This window comes from Grammomys surdaster, unplaced genomic scaffold, assembly GCF_004785775.1.
Source record: "Grammomys surdaster isolate TR1022 unplaced genomic scaffold, NIH_TR_1.0 164, whole genome shotgun sequence".
NCBI lineage: Eukaryota > Metazoa > Chordata > Mammalia > Rodentia > Muridae > Grammomys > Grammomys surdaster.
The window spans coordinates 2,976,661-2,994,114 of record NW_021604612.1 but is presented as its reverse complement, the minus strand read 5'-3'; the positions used below and the strand labels follow the sequence as shown (position 1 = coordinate 2,994,114).

General features: G+C 45.3%; 1 protein-coding gene across 1 annotated transcript in view; it reads right to left on the bottom strand.

Moving 5' to 3' along the window:
* Window positions 1-17,301, bottom strand: part of Sppl3 (signal peptide peptidase like 3) — an 85,002-nt gene extending 67,701 nt beyond the window's left edge. The window contains exon 1 of the mRNA XM_028765465.1: window positions 17,218-17,301. Coding sequence (XP_028621298.1) covers window positions 17,218-17,240 — 23 coding nt within the window. The 5' untranslated portion in view covers window positions 17,241-17,301. The remainder of the gene's footprint in view (window positions 1-17,217) is intronic.
* Window positions 17,302-17,454: the final 153 nt, after the last annotated feature.

The following is a 17,454-nucleotide window of genomic DNA, read 5'->3' as shown; positions in this document are numbered from 1 at the left end:
TTATCCAGAAGCTCCATGAGGGTTGGGTTGTTAAGAAGAGTCCACATACACTGCAAACTTCTAAACACCACACAGCACTTTTCTGCTAATAGGGACATTTGCAGCCTGCAGGAATTGGGCTCTTAATTTGATGCATTTGTTGCTTCTGGAGAAGTTCTCAATATTATCACTAGATAGCTAACCAATGAGTCTATAAAATGAGTGAAAAAGAAATGAAAATGGCCAGAGGTTTTGGGTTTCTGTGGTGGTTTGAATGAAGATGGCCCCCACTGGTTCATATTTGAATGTCTGGTTCCTAGTTGCTGACTGCTTAGGAAGGATTAGGAGGTATGCTCTTGTTGGAAGAACTGTGTCACTGTGGGGTGGGCTTTGAGGTTTCAAAAGACCACACTAGTTCCGATCTCTCACTTCCTGAAACCTGTGGATGAGATGTGGGCTCTCAGCCAGGCAGTGGTGGCTCACGCCTTGAATCCCAGCACTTGGGAGGCAGAGGCAGGCAGATTTCTGAATTCAAGGCCAGCCTGCTCTACAGAGTGAGTTCCAGGACAGCCAGGGCTACACAGAGAAACTGTCTGGAAAAAAACCAAACCAAACCAAACAAACAAAACCAGATGTGGGCTCTCAGCTACTGCTGTAGCACCATGCCTAACACCATGCTTCCTGCCATGAACCTTCTGAAACTGTAAGCCAGTCCCCAATTACAAACTGCCTTTTATAAGCAGCCTTGGTCATGGCATCTCCCCACAGCAATAGAGCAGAAACTGGAACAGTACTCCTACAACAAATCTTTGGAGATAAAGTGTTTATTCAGCAGCAAACAGGCCCTGGGTTTGATCACCAGCACTGCAACAGAAACAAGCAAGCCCTCGCTTATTTAAAAAATAAAGGGGTATAAAATGACCCTTATGAAATTTCATTTTCTAATCTGTAGAGGAAGGACACAGGATCTGGTAACTTTAGGATTTAATGTTGACTACGACAGCAGCCAGGAGCAGATGCACTAAGGAAGCAAGTTACCACACGACAGGGACTGCTGAGTGCATAGAGGTGATCAGTGTGGAGAGGGGCTGGGGGGGGGGGGGTCAGGAGCACAGCGCCACTAAGGCTGCTTCTAAGTGAGGAGACAACATTCCCCAAAGGAAGGACAAAGTAGCCCCTGCAGGAGCTGCATTCTTAGTGACTGAGACAGCAACAGTCAGTGCTGAATCTGATGGTTACAGCCACTCAGTGATCATTCCTCTCCTCCTTAACAACTCTTCTAGTTCTAGTCAAATGAAAACCAGTTGGCCAAGCCTCAGATCAAAGAGCAGTATGCATGTGTATGCGTGTGTATGTGTGTGCATTCGTGTGTGTACTAAATGTAGCCAAATTCTGCATCACTCCTTGCACTTTCTCTTTCTACATTCCCTTTGGTTGTCCCATACAGTGCAAACACACAAGTCAACACAGGTGTCTCTGTTCCCTCTGGAAAGAGTAAAACACTACCCCTGCAACTAGTAACTGCTGGACTAGGCTGCTATGTGGGAGGGCTACTTAAATTCTAACAAAGGGTAAAATTTAGCCAGCATCCAACATTTTTACAGAACACTAGAATACGTGTGTCTTGTCATCTTAAATGTAAAGTTTGGAAGCAGGCTGCTTTGTCACGTGGAAGTCCGGTAAGTGGTATAGGAATGGTTAAGGTCTGGGACTGAATGGAGCACTTCATCAAATTTGTATCACTTCCTTAAATTTGGGATAGACTGCAAATATACTGAGGGTACTTGAGTACTACTTGCACCGAAGAACATGATAAGCCTTCACTGCTCACATCACCTGCTCTCCTTGAACAACACTCACAAAGGCAGTAAGAGATAATTCCAATACGAGAATGTCCTTTGGCTGGGAATGTGGTTTAACAGGTACAGTGCTTGCTTAGCATGTATCAAGTCCAGGTTAGACCCAGCACCGTGTAACTACAACATAGTGGCTCAATCTCAGCTGCAGGTGGGAGATTCCAAAGTTCAAGGTCATATTCAACAACTTACAGAGTTTGCAGGAGACCATGTCTCAAGGGGAAAGGGGAGGCTTTCCCACCTCAGCACCCATGCCTGTCTGAGCTGAGACCATGCATGTGCTGACACTGCTGCACTGTGCAGGACAGGTCAACACTCCAACTCAACAATATGCAAATTCTGACCTTTCTCTTCCCTGTCCTAGAAGACAGTGGCTTATCCAAAAAGCAAACTTATTGATAGTTTAGCACTAAAATTTTACAACTGTGGTTTTTTTGTTTGGGGATTTTTTTTTATTCCTTTCTCAGGAGTATGACATGAGCTATAACGAAATCCTACTCTGTGCAGCAACTTAGCAAAGTAACAAAAAATAAATAATAATTTTTAATGCCATAGAAAAATGCAAAGGAGTTCAGCAGTGACAATGGTTTTTTTATTTTTTATTCATTTATTTGCTTATTCAATTGTCGAGACAGAGTTTCTTTACGGAGTCCTGGCTGTCTTGGACTTCACTATATAGATCAGGCCAGTCTTGAACTCACAAAAATCCATTTACTGCTACCCTCCTTCCAAGTGCTGGAATTACTACACCCCTGGCTGACGGTGGTGTCTTTAATAATGTAACAGAGGTGAGCCGTGTGAGACGTGGCTTATTGGGCACACGCACTCAGAACACGGTACAAACTATCACAACTCACAAACCCAGTCTGCTTAGATAAACGCTGCTAATTTGGCATTGAATGTAGCACAATGTCTTCTTAAACCTTACAGGACACACTTCAGGGTCATCAGACTGCCTCTGGTATCTGCTCTCACCTAAAATAAACAAACCGGAAAGCTAAGGCTTACTGGGACCTTTGGCAGCCCTGGAGTGGTGGCGGGCAGCTGCTGGTGGCTGTGCTGCTGTGTGGCAGGTGACACTGCTCTCAGCATCCTTAAACACACCACTGACTCAGTGCAGTCATGTGTCATCATTTTTACAGTCAACTGTCATGATTTCAATATCTCATGTACAAATAAACACAAAAAAAAATTCTTTTTTTTTTTTTTTTGAGACAGGGTTTCTCTGTGTAGCCCTGGCTGTCCTGGAACTCACTCTGTAGACCAGGCTGGCCTTGAACTCAGAAATCCGCCTGCCTCTGCCTCCCAAGTGCTGGGATTAAAGGCGTGAGCCACCACTGCCCAGCACAAAAAAATTTCTTATTAGTAGCCAATAAATTCAGATTCAAGGGAGACAGGGCTGGTAAACTGCCCAGACAGAACCACTGTGGTAACGGTGACACTCCTGCTTTCTAGTCACTAGTTCAATGAACACAAACTTTTGTTTAATGAAAAAACATTATTTAAAGTCTTGTTTAAAAATTATCTTCAGGTTATATGGGAGGCTGAAGGAGACTGGCATAAATTTCAACTCAAGATCAGCCTGGACTACAAGCTGAAAGCCATCTCACAACAGAAAACTAATTATAAACAGAAAGCAATTTTAATGTCCTAACTGTAGCTAACCTGTGACTCTAATACCCAGAGGAATACTTGCGCATGTGACACTTGTACATCTGACACTCATGTACGTTACATGCTTTTCCAAATGCTAAACTGTTGGCCAAACTCTAAATAAAAGTACAGGATGGAGAGAAAGAAGGAAGAGAGTGAGGGAGAGAAAAAGAAATTCACATTCTGTAGCTACCACAGAGAAAGCATGGTCTAGTTAAAGAAATAAATGCATGAAGACCTGAGACTCTGGACTCAGACTTAGAGAGAGAGAGAGAGAGAGAGAGAGAGAGAGAGAGAGAGAGAGAGAGACACACACACACACACACACACACACACACACTGAGACTGACTGTCTCCCACCCAACTCCCATGCCCTAAAGAAACAACTCCATACAAAAAGAAAGAAAAAAGAAAAAATCTGTCAGTTTTTACAGACTAGACCATAAAAAACTATTTTGTTATATTAAAAATATATATCCTTTTACATACTGACTTTTTAAAAAGAAAATATAAATACAAAAATAAAGTAGAGAGCATTAAAAGAAAGAGTAGGCCATTGAATCCTGAAGTCTGTCTCGGTGAGCTGAGAAGTCAAGTGTGTGTGGGGAAGGAAGTGTCAGGTCTGTGTGGAGGAGACTGGAGAGGAGAAAAGCCTGCAGCCTGCACAGTTCCCTAAGTCTCAAGTTAATTCCAAAGTACCTGATAGAGAACTCACAAAAGGCTGGAGAGAAACCACCATAGATCCCAGCCCCAAAGTCTCTGCAGGAATGTCCACAAGGATCTCTCATAGTGAGAGCTAAGTCAGTGATCAGTCCCTGCACCACAGTGACATCTGTGACTGCCACACAAGCTTTAACAAAGCAGCCCACGAATCCAACAGTTAAGTGCAGCACAATGCCATCTGACAGCACAAGTCAGCATCCAGAACAACACAAAATTCCCAGGGTCTAGACATGAAAGCCGCAGGAAAAGCTGAACTGACCAGAAGAGAAGGGAATGGAGGGAGGGGTACTAGAGAGATGGCTCAGTGATTCTGAGCACCTGATGCTCAGAGGACCTGAGTTCTGTTCTACACCCATGCCGGGGAGCTAGCTCATGACCCTGTGTAACTCCAGCTCCAGGGACCTAGACCCTCCTCTGGCCTCCACAGACACATACACTTTAAAAATTAAAAATAAATCTTAAAAAGAAAAAAACAGCATGCTATGTGGATAGGTAGTTATTCAGGATTAGATGCAGGAGCTGTGGCAGGAGGAGCCTAAGCCTGCAAAAATGACAGCATGTTAAGTATTAAAGACCATCCAAAACTGCCTTCAGGTAGTGTCAGTCCTTAGCTGGGAGCTTCCTCAGCAGGGGCCACATGCATCCTTGAGAGAGCAGACTTTTCTGCTGGACACCAATTGATGCTCAACATATAGACCACTTTTTAAAAGAGTGAAATATACAATTCGTTAGATCAGTTACAGTCTAAATTACAGGTGGAAATGGTGTAACTCCAGCACCACAGACAGAACACGGTACAGCCTGTACTAATCACCAAGATAGAGACAAAAACTGCAGGTGTACGTGTAGTGGCTCACACCATAAATCCCATTACTCAGGTGGCAGAGGCAGGCAGTTCTCTGAGTTCAGGATCAGCCTGGTCTACAGATAGAGTTCTAAGACAGTCAGGATTACCCAGAGAAACCTGCCTTGAAAACAGAAACAAACACACAAACAGAGAGAGGGGGGGGGGGAGAGAATAATGTAACAAATATTAAGTCATAAAAACTAACTCCAGGCTAGATACACTCAGAAGTTAAAGCCAAGTGTTACTCTTCCAAAGGATACAAGTTAGGTTCCCAGCACCCACATATACCACACACACACACACACACACACACGCGCGCGCACACACGTGCATGCACACGTATGTGTGCACACTCAGTTAAATACTGTTCTAAAAATAAAGATACTCAACTCATGCTAAGGGAAAATAGAAGAAAGGAAAAATAAAATTTTCAAGAAAAAAAATCCAATCTCTGCATATTGTATAATTATGTGAAACATAAGCCGACTAACTTCTTCAGTTAAGAGACAATGAAGGCTGCACTCAGTGACAGAAGATGCTTGCTGTTGGTGAAACCAAATTGGGGGCGGAGGATATAAAGACTGCCATACCAGACAAGCAAGACCCAGCCATCAAGAAACATTAAATATAAAGACACAGATAAGCAATAAATGAACGGCTGTGCATGTTGGCACAGGCCTATAATCTCAGCCATGGGTAGGCAAAAGAAGGTCTTGAGTTCAAGATCAGCCTGGGCTACAAGAATTGAGTCATTCATAAGCCACTACAAAAAAGAATGAGGAAATATCTCCATCAAGACAGAAATAAAGTATAGGGCACTAGGTAATTAATAAATATGGTTAATACAATTGTTTAGGAATCTAACATAGAAAAACTTTGACAGCTGTAGAGAAAGACTGTATTTCATCATGAAGACTATCTAACATATTTCCAACATATTAACAACATATTTCCAAGTAAAACATCAAAATACTTTACAGAGCCTGGAAAGTTGGAAAAATAAATGGGCAACATACCAAAAACGATTCTACAAAAGCTCAGCGCTGAGCACGAAGACTCACACCTGTAACCACAACACTGGAGAGGATGAGACAGCAGGCCTCCCTGAGTTCCTTCAAGGCTACCCTGGGATACTCATGAGTTCTAAGTCAGCCATTCTGAGCTACAGTAGAAGATCCTGTTGCAAAACCAACCAACCCGCCCACCAAAAACAGAGTTAGCCTTATGAAAGGCCGAAAGCAAAAACTAATCACACAGTGCCCACCTGTAATCCCAATACTCAGGCAGTACAAAAGGAATCATGTACCCAAAGGCACCTCAACTACATAGCACATTTAAGGCTAGCTTAGACTACAAGAAGACATTGTCTCCAAAACCCCCCTCAACTCCCCTAACAAAAAACAAAGCACCCAAACCGGAGATTGGGTCTCAACCTAACTGATAAATGACCGGGAAAATACAAACTGGCTACTAGTCATTCGTTTCCTTACCATCTCCTTCTCCTAAGCCTGCTCTCTGCTCTGTTCAGTATGTAAGTAATATAACCCTACAGACACAATCTTTCAGTTCCTAATCGTGTGTTACTGTGGGACTGCTAAAGCAAACAACCGTGACGGCTCTGTCATGACCAGTGCTCACACTCCTGCCCAGGGTCACCTTCCCCACATGCATGGCTCTCAATCAGTGTCTTATATCCTGCTGCAGTAGAGTCTTCACATGTCATACGCTCTACATGCTACAGCTTAGTATTTCACGTGGACAGGTAAAACTGGAGTCACGTGCAACTTACCGTTGGGGGAAAGCATATTATTCTTTGCGTCGCCCTACAGTAGACTTTAGGGAGGAGGGCGTGACGTCCTTCCCACTTCTTCCCACATCCCACAGCTACATGCCCAGTCTCACTCAGAGAAGCGAAGCCTAGAACTCATTTTTCTCACCAATGTAAGATTTAATTTTGTGTCCTCAGAAAGAGAATACAAGAGCAAGGTGAGGTAGTACAGACCTGTAACCTCAGCACACGGAAGGCTGAGACAGGAGGACCCATGGGGAGTGAGGGGGAAGAGACTAGCAGTAAGATTAACCAGAGTCCAAGGCCAGCCTGTGCTAAAGAAAGAGCAAATTCTAAGCTGGCCTGAGATCCTGTCTCAAAACCAAAAGAACTTTACTAGGACACGAACAACAACAAAAACAAAAGTTCTTGCAAGAGGCAAGTGCAGGAAAAGGGCAGTGAGAAGAGGCCAGACCTTAGCATAAAACGACGGCGACTGCGCGTGGGAGAGACACAGAGAAGCCAGCAGGCCTTAATTCTGACCTGAGCCTGAGGCACTGCGAACGACTGACAGCAAGGTTTAAGTACACATGCCAAGGTACTGCTTGAAGCTGCCCTTCTGAATAATGATGATTACACACGAAAGAAGAGAGAGTTAGAAAAGAAAACTTTGGACTCTTTGAGGTGGCTCTGCAGATAAAGTGACCTGGAGTTGGTCATTGGAACCCATGTGATAGTGAGAAAACCTGCTCTACAGAGTTATCATTTAACCTCCACACATCAACTGTGGCACATGACTGTACGCGCGCGCGCACACGCGCGCACACACATGCGCACACACACACACACACACACTAAATAAATACATAGAACAATTTTATTTTTGTGACAGAGTCCTACTATGCGCCTCTGGATGTCTTGGATCTCTGTGTGGTCTACATAAGGAGTTCCAGAGGGGCTGGAGCTAAATAATAGGTTAAAAAAACACAAACAAACCTTGCTGCTTCTGCATCCAGGGGATCCAGGAACCTCTTCTGGTCTCCCCAGGCACCAGAAATTCATGCAGTACATATATTTACATGCACACAGCCAAAACACTCATTCACATAAAATAAAAACATAAAAGTATACAGGCTGGGGCTGTACCTCAGTTGGCGTTTGCTTAGCTCTCACTGGAGTTGTAAGGATCAGAAGTTCAAGAGGAATCCAAACAACGTGGGGGTGAGGGGGGGGGGACACAATGCAGGCCCATTTGGAGAAGAGGAATAAAGCACTGCGGTCCTCAGTGCTGCCAGGACAGCAGGGAAAGGACACCTGTGACGACCAGTCAGGTCATCAGCACTAACTTCTCTTCTGCATTTGCTCCAAACAGCTGTGTCCTCTAACTATTTTTTTAATCTATTTTTTATTTTTATTTATTTATTTATTTATTTATTTTTTTTTTTTTTTGTTTTTCGAGACAGGGTTTCTCTGTGTATCCCTGGCTGTCCCGGAACTCACTCTGTAGACCAGGCTGGCCTGGAACTCACTCTGTAGCCCAGGCTGGCCTCGAACTCAGAAACCCGCCTGCCTCTGCCTCCCGAGTGCTGGGACGAGTTCTCTAACTATTCAGTCCTCATTCCTGTGCTCTGCTATCAGACTCTGAGGAACATATCCTACTCTAAAATTCAGTGTCTAGAAAATTATATCTCTAAAACACTTTTTATAAATCTGAGCACCAGCCATGCAGTGGCGACATATACCTTTAATCCTTGTACTCAGGAGGCAGAGGCAGGCAGATTGCTAAGTTCCAGGCCAGCCTGGTCTACAGAGTGAATTCCTGGAGAGCTGGGGTTATACTGAGAAACCCTGTCTCGAAAAACAAAAACAAAAAAACAAAACAAACCGAAAAATTAGAATAAAATTCTGAGCACCTACTATACGCAGGACCATAAAATAAACAGTTCTGACCCTACATTCTGTTGTAGTTTTACTGTAGGTTACAAGTTGGGAAACAAAATTAAACACATACAATGTCACAACAAACAGCTACAGGTTTCACTCACCAAAAGGCCTTGGAGCAACAGAACAACATTTGATATTACTAGCTGACCTCTTACCCATGTAGATGCAGAGATGAACAGCAAGAACCAGCTCCCAAAGGTTGTTCTCTGACCTCCACACAAAACCCACAGTATACCTGCCCACTCAGATCACACACACTTCCAGTAAGTAAAAGAAAGTGACATTTTAAAACATTTTAAAGATAACATTTCAGATGGACCCTGAAAAGGACAGGGTATATAAACCTACATATCTAGAGATGAGACAGGGGCCACCTACTAAGTCCCTATAACTAGACCAAAAACACTACAGAAAATGGGACTGTAAAGTCAGATGTGAGGAGGTCATAGTCCCATCAACTGAAAAGGAGACTACTACCTATACAACTAAACTTAGTGGCAGCACACCTACGACCAAGTGACAAGTTTAGACAGCATACTAGACATTCCCCATTAATTTTTCAGCACAACTCCTGGATAATAGCTACAATAATTCACAGAAAAAAGAAACTCTAAGCTCACACTACGAAAAACAAAAACAAAGCCTTTTCTCTTTCCAAGATTAATTTCTCCTGCCTTCAAACACACAGTCCCTCTAAAATGAAAACAACCTGCTGGTCTGATCGCCGGTCATCAAACACCCTTACCCTCTCCTTCCTCAGTGATCTCAAGAGCCTTTCCCCCTTCCCTGCCCAGCCCTCAGGACTTCACCCCTACTATTCTGAACTCTACTGCACGAATGACTTCCTTGACAAAGTCAATGGCCTGGTTTTGGGTTTTTTGTTGTTGTTGTTGGGTTTTTGTTTTTTGTTTTTTTCACCCCCTCTGTTTCCCAAGGTGTTTAGTCCCACCCCTGAAACTCCTGTAGCACCTTCCATTCACTGTACTAAGAACAAGAACCCACACACACACAGTCTGTGCCTCATCTCCCTCCGGTTTACTTGCTCACTGTGAATTTCTCAAGTGTTCTGAGTGTCCAGTCTTCTAGTTTTTGCCTTTGCTTAGTTAATGACTTCACCTCCCCCAGTCTTCAGCTAACTGGCCAGTTAGGCTTGTGGTACCAGACAGCACTTCTAAATATGTTTGCACTAACCAAGGCAAAAGTAAAGAGAATTCATTCTTTACAATAAATTCTTACTTCTAAGATTTTTATAAGCATTTCTGAGAAATGGGTGTAAATGTGTAGATATTTAGATCAGAATAAGGGCTGTGAATGCCAGCAAAATATTTTCATTTAAACAAAAGCAAGATTTAATCAAATTTTGAAAGTAAAATTAGGCAATGTTGCGGACAAATGACAAAACAAGGTCAGACACAACTTTCCTAACGAACTCAGTGTTGCCAGGCTGAAGAAACAATGGACACAACTTTTCCCTGCACGTCCTATTTAGGTCAAGAGTAAAGTCTGGGCCTGCTGCTAGATGGAGGGAAGTGGGTGTGCCTGTCAGATGCACTGTGGGTGAGAGGAAACAGATAAGAAACTGGTAAAGCCTTCCCCTGGCCTTTGGTAGAAGAGTGGAAAACTTTCCTGTGCACTACAGAGAAATTCAGGGAAAGTCCACGTGTCCCTCAATGGACCCACATAATTATTGCATGAAAAAAATGTAACCTTATAATTTTCTTTCCTGTGTGACCTGCAGTGGTGAACTATGAAACCCATGAAAGTTCGTGCACGGATTACCCCGACCAGTAAGTCAATAGCAAATTAAAAGTTATTCTACTTTTTTTTTTTACGGTATCACTTAGCATTCTTGATAAAGCAGACATCAAAAGGTTTCAATGCTGGTTAGACTGTCCACAAGAAAAGGCATTCTCACACTAAAGAACTCTGCCTGGAACCGACCAGAATCTAGTAAGTAAACAGAAAATAGGCAGCCGCCCTTTAGAAAGCACTGAGCAATCCCAGAAGCTTTTTGACACAGCCTCTCACAGAACCTCTGAAGTCTGCAGAGGACCAGCAGAAGCAGTTTAAACCCTGGTGGTGTGGTATGGGGGTGGGAGGTTGGGGGGGGGTTGCTCAGTGGTACAGTGCTTGACTAAACACTAGGCCTGAGATACAGGGAGGTCATAGTCAATCAGAAGTGAAAAAACATCACTCTCAAACCAGGAAATTCCCAGTGCAAATACAGAAGTTGGTCTTGGGTTTTTAAATTTCAGTGTAGTAAGAGACAGATGCCTGCGTGGTCACTTACACTCAGTGTAAGTCACAAAAGAAAACCACAACTGTAGTCTAGATTGAGGGAGGAGGCCAACCACTGACACCCAAAATTCCAAACATAGCTTATCTACAACTTTTCTGCAAGTTAGAATAAATCCTATAAGCAAATCAAACCGTAATCAAAACTGTTCTAAAAGTCTCCATCAGTGAGACTTTCTTATTTAAGATACAGCCCTACTGACAATGACTGTTAAAATATGAAAGGTGACGATTCTTTCCAAAGGTCACCGGAACAACCTGTAGATTTTCCTATAAAACTGAACCTGGTCACTTGGAAGTCCCTTGGGACACACCTAATGGGTTAAAAGTCTAATCATGCTGCGTCTAACTCTGTAAGATTAGAAAATGTAATATAAAAACTCAAAGTTACAGATTCTCAGTTTATAGAATCAGATAAAACTAACATTTTAACTTCCAAGAAAGAATCATTAAACTCTAAAAACATAGCCAGGCAGTGGTGGCACACACCTTGAAAAGCCCTAGTACTAGGGAGAGAGGGAGATGACTCAAGGCCAAGGAGATCCATAGAACAAGGACAGCTAAGGCTACAGAGAGATCCTGTCTAAAAAACAACAAAACAAACAAACAAACCAACCAACCCTTTAAACACACATCGCAGTACTCTTGAAAGGTCAAACTGCACTCAGGCATTCATTCTGTAAGGGAAGTCAGTTAAGTTACATGGGTGTCTAGATGCCAATGCCCAATGGAGGCAGCACCTGGTCAGTCACTCTAAAGATAGTCTTCCATCCCAAGCACAGTGATGCAAGGTTCTAACCCACACCCTGGAGGCAGAGAGAGGCAGGTAAACCTGTGAGTTCCAGACCAGTCTGATACAAAAAGCAAACTATCCTTTCATTTTGCACGAGACGGTTTGATGAAACAGGTAAAAACAATGAGACTGATGACACTGATGTGGCACTCATACAGAGCTGTGTGACATCTCACACTGTGGTGGCATCTGTCATCTGTAAAGGGAATGATCACATAAAAATGTCTCCAATTTCTTTTGTCTTCAAAAACTTCATAATAAAACTTGAGTAACGATTTAAAGACATATTTATGGAGTTAATGTTGGCTCATTTTAGCTGAAATCTCGTATTACCCAAATCATAGAATAGCACTTTCTATCCTATAGGCAAAACATGTTTGAATAAGCCTTGTAAAGTCTGTATAGAACCCTAACCATGTTTTAAACTACATTCTGAAAAAGTGGCAGCTGCATACTGTGGCATACTGATCTGAACAAATACAACCTGCGTAATGATAACCTAAATGAGGACTGCTGTCCGCGAGCTCTGAGACTTCATTCTCTGCACACAGAATGTCCATGACCACAGAGCAGCACCATAGTGGGACGAAGCTCTAGACCTGGTCTGATTAGAGAGCAATAAGGCAAAAGCAGTTCTTACTCATCGCTCAGTAAGATCCCAGCATCTACCTACAGGAGCAGGACAAGAACTCAACACAGCCTCAGGTAAGGTCTGCCTGTCATTTCTCAGAGAGCACAGCAGCCTGGGAAAACCTTCCCTCCCTCACAGAAACACAAGCCCCTGCCTTCTCCCTGAGCTCCTAAGCTCTGTATTTATGGCTGGTGTGCTTTCTTTTTCTTTTCATTGATTTATTCTGTATATATCGGATCCATTACAGATGGCTGTTGAGCCACCATGTGGATGCTGGGCATTGAACTCAGGACCTCTGGTAGAAGAATCGGTTCTCTTAACCACTGAGCCATCTCTCCAGCCCCATTTGTCTTTTTCTCTTTTCTCCAGTCAGGGTCTCTATGTGGTCCTGGCTGTCCTGGACCTGGCTATGTAGACCAGGGTGGCCTCCGACATAGAGATCACCTGTCTCTCTCTGCCTGAGTCACTGAGATTGTTAGTATCACAGTCACACAATCCTGACTGAGTCCTTTCATGGTTTGTATCCGTGGGTGAGTTACTTGCAGTCTTTTAATTTTTTTCATTTTGCTTGTGTGCGGAACATGTGTGATATGTGTATCTGAGTGTAGGGCCCACGGCAGCTCTGTGGAGCTCGGGTGAGCAGGCTTGGGAAGCAGTCAGTCTCACCCCTGAGCAGTCTCATCAGCTCTACCTTGTAACCATCTTTTGAGCCGCAGTGTTTTAACTTTCCAATCCTCAAAACATGAGCACAAGGAAAATACAAAATAAATTACTATGCCAGGTCTTGGGTAATGAGACTCACTTGAATGTTGCAGGAAGATGGCCTTCTCCCTACAGAAACAGTAAGCCAAGCACAACCATTAGCAGGTTCAAGTGCAATCCTACACAAAGATGGCATTGATTTCAAGTGCCAAGTTCAGGCTTCTCACAGTACTTACCCTGAAACAACTACTCATAAGTACACACTGGGCAAGTGTTTCCCTTCAACCTTCAGTTTGTGTGTTTGCATGCATTCTTTTACTTCCTCAGTGTGAGTAAAAAGGACAGTTAATTCATGATGAGGCCCCTTGGGAGGCTGGGATGGATGCAGTAGGTGACTCCTTGCATAATATGAATGAGTAAACCCTGAGTCTGATCCCCCAGTACTAGGTGAACCCATGTGCCCATAATCCCAGCACTGAAGAGGAAGGGGTAGAAAGGTCAGGAGTTCAAAGCCAGCCTAAGACCAGCCTTAAACTTGGAGGAACCTGTGTCAAAAGAAAAAAAGAAAGGAGGAAAGGGAGGGAGGAAAGGGAAGGAGGGAGGGAGGGAGGGAAAAAGAAAAAAATCAAAACAACAACAAGAAACCCCCCAAAACAAACAAAAACCAAAGGCCAACCAAAACAAATAGAAAAAAGAAGATCCTGGCATCCTTACCAACTTCAAGAGGGAGCAGTGTTGCTGGCTTGTTGTCCCAGCATCCAGAGGATAAGCAAGTAAATAACAGTGAGCACACGGTCAGCGTGAAAGCATGTGTCCAGGTCACATCCAGGCTCGGATGCTACAGTGAGGTCTTGTTTCAGAAGAATAAACAAAGCATGGCACCCATGTTGTAAACACAATGGGACATCAGGAAACCTAGTAGACAGGAATCCTGCAGGAACCCCTCCACACGGGGCTTCCTGGGCAGCAGTTGTGTGCCAGGCACTGTGTTAGGCACTAGAAGAGGACAAAGGGTAGTAGTGTCGCATGGTCCTCTCTCTGAAAGAACAGTGAGCAGGCTCAGTATTTACGTAAGAAGTGGAAGGGGTGATGCAGACAGGACCACGAGTATTCAAAATAACAAGACCACCCTCAGGAATGGGCAAAGAACACTTCAGAGAGATGGAGCTTGATCCTTGAATGGTAGAATTTTCTAGGAAATGAACATGTACAAGAAATCTGAACCATATGATCCTATAGGTAGGGTTCAATTTTGTTAATATTACAAAAAGGTTAAGCATGCACAAGTCAACAGAATAAAACAACACTGTGAGCTCATCAGAGTATTTACATGTCAGAGGCTGTAACTTAAGTGTATTTTTGTTTGTTTGTTTTTTTCGAGACAGGGTTTCTCTGTGTAGCCCTGGCTGTCCTGGAGCTCACTCTGTAGACCAGGCTGGCCTCGAACTCAGAAATCCACCTGCCTCTGCCTCCCAAGTGCTGGGATTAAAGGCGTGCGCCACCACTGCCAGGCCCGGCAAGTGTATTTTTAAATACTGCATTCCTTCTGGGATCTGTTCTCAGACAAACCAACAGGGTCATAGTACGTTCTTCCTAAATGTAGAATACAAATAATCAACCATGATTATGTTTTTAAAGCATCAATTTTTTGTGTGTATCTATATAACCCAAGTGAAGAATGACCATGGGGCTAGAGGGATAACTCAGTGGTTAAGAGCACTGACTGCTCTTCCAGAGGTCCTGAGTTCAAGCCCCAGCAACCACATGGTGGCTCACAACCATCTGTAATGGGATCTGACGCCCTCTTCTGGTGTGTCTGAAGAGAATGACAGTGTACACACATATATAAAATAAATGTTTAAAAAAAAAAGAATGACCAAACAATCCAAACTTCAGCTTCCATATACGTCCAGAATAGCTCTTCCTCGCGGATATCTCAGTAAGAATGGAAGAAGAGGTGAGACAGCTCACAAAGCATCATGGGCCAGATATTCAGGACACATCAGTTGACCTCCTGAGCCTGTGTCCTCTTCTGGAAATAAGGAAGATTTCTCCACCTTAGAGACAAGTGAGAACGGACTGATACTATGTGTCAAATACTACTTGTTTAGTTCTTGCACCCTGGTTGACTTGGGAAGAGCCAGGAATACAGAGGAGGGGCTGAGCTTCCCAGTCCTCTCCCCTGTGCACCACCCTTTCTCAGGACACTGTGGACTCTACTCCTGAGAACAAGCTGGAGAGCAGGGGCTGAGGTCCTCACGGCAAGGCGCTTCCTTGACTTTAAATCAAATACAGTCAAGACCCACAGGACTATTTCAATGGATTACACTGTGCAAGCGATCAGCCTTCACAGAGTAGTCTCTCCTCAACTAGCAGGGCCCATGAGCATCACACAAGTTGTAAGTGGCCTATCTACCCAGTAAGACACTCTCACCTTCCACGTTATAGCCAGGGAAGCATTCTGTAGCCCTGAACTGGGGTTGCAAGTGTGTGCCGTGTACAGCACTTTACCCATTTCCTGATCACTGTTATTTTATTTCAACCAATCCATACTCTTTTTTACAGTACAGTTCAAAAAGACAAAACAAAACAATCCCAGCAAGGCAGCCGTGAGGATTCACCACGGAGTTCCCGTGGGGCAGGACAAGCCCTAGGTGTGCCAGCATGCACAGCAGCACCCCACATTCCCTTCCCTTCCTGTCCATCCGCAGTTAAGAAATTGAATCCCTGTGTCCCCGTCACTGAGACGACCCTCTCTGCTGCTCACAACTATCAAATTAGTCTGTTCTTTGAAAGCACAACTGGAGCCACCAAAACCAACTTTTCTTTTAGTCATTTCCTCTCAACTTCCCAGCTATCTTCTTTTTCAGACTGTGTATACACCGCTGCCGTTTGCATTATTAACTTATGTTCAATCACTAACCCTCCGTCAGGACACAGTGAGCTCCTGGCTGGGCACAGCCATCCCGTGTGCTCATACACAGCCCGGCTCTTTTACTGTTGCCCTGTGGTTGTTACGGCTCCATTACGCTCCTGACACTTGACAGGTTGCCCCGTGCTTTGTGAAGGTATCCACGTACTCTGTACAAGCTGGGAAAGGGGCAGTTCTTGTACTTTTTTAAAGTTTAGGGTCAAGGACTGAAGAACTAACTCACTTTTCCAATTACAAAACCAAGTGGACCTTCAACCCTACTCGACGGGAAAGTCTACAGTTCGGGTACCAAACCACAAGTGCTTTAAACAATCTCCGGCCTCTAGGCTGCAGCAACCAGGTTCCCCGCCCCAAACCTACAACCAACCACCCTGTTTCCTCCCCGCCTCAAGCCACAGTTCAACTGCACTCATCCCCACTCGTCCCGGATACAATCAGCCTCCCTTCTTCTGCGAACAACTCCACACCTCTGCCCTTCCTCACCTCTCTTTCCCCCCCAAAGTTGGACGCATCCGTCACCACCCCCCATGCCCCTGAAAACTACAAGTGTGTGCCTCGGCCCCTGAACACGCTGAAAAAGTCCCACAGACAAGGACTCAGAACCTGCACGCCGCCCCCATCCCCGTGATCGAGCCCCCAGAACACGGGCCAGCACCCCTCGAATCCTTAGAGCCGAGTGAGTACCAACCCTCACAAAGAACTGCCCATGCCCCACCGCTACCGACGACTTCCTTTCCAGAATGTGGTCATCCCAACAGACTCCCCCTCGGCCGTGCAGCAGGGCTCCCTGGGCGCAGGGCCTCGCTGCCCACCGTGGAGGCGGCCGCTCCTCCCTCCCTCACTACTCGCAAGTTGTCCCTCTTACCACCTGTTCTCGCCAGAGTGGGGGGACACCTTAGCCCGGGCCCGCCTCTGCCCACCCTCTCCAGCTCCCCCCCTGCCCGCCAGCACCCGCGCCAGTCGGTTCCGCCGTGCCGCTCGGATGACCGCCCCTCCCCCGGGCTCGGAGGAACGCCCGCCGCCCGCGCCCCGGCCCCGCGAGCACCTGCGGCCCGGCCTCCCTCCCTCCTTCCCCCCCAAAAGCCCGCACTCACCACGAATAGGTCTGCTCCGCCATGGTGCTGCCTCTCGGGGCTCCGCGGCTCGCTCGGCCGGCGGCAGAGGGCGCGGCCGGGGGCCCGGCGGCTCGCTCGCACAGGCGGACGGGCACACGGGCTCCGACGGACTCCGACGGGCCCCGCTTCCCTGGGCCCCGGCGCGGGCCCGGGCTCCGCGCTCGGCCTCGTCAGCCGCGGCGGCGGCGGCGGCTCCGCTGCGGCTCCAAACCCAAC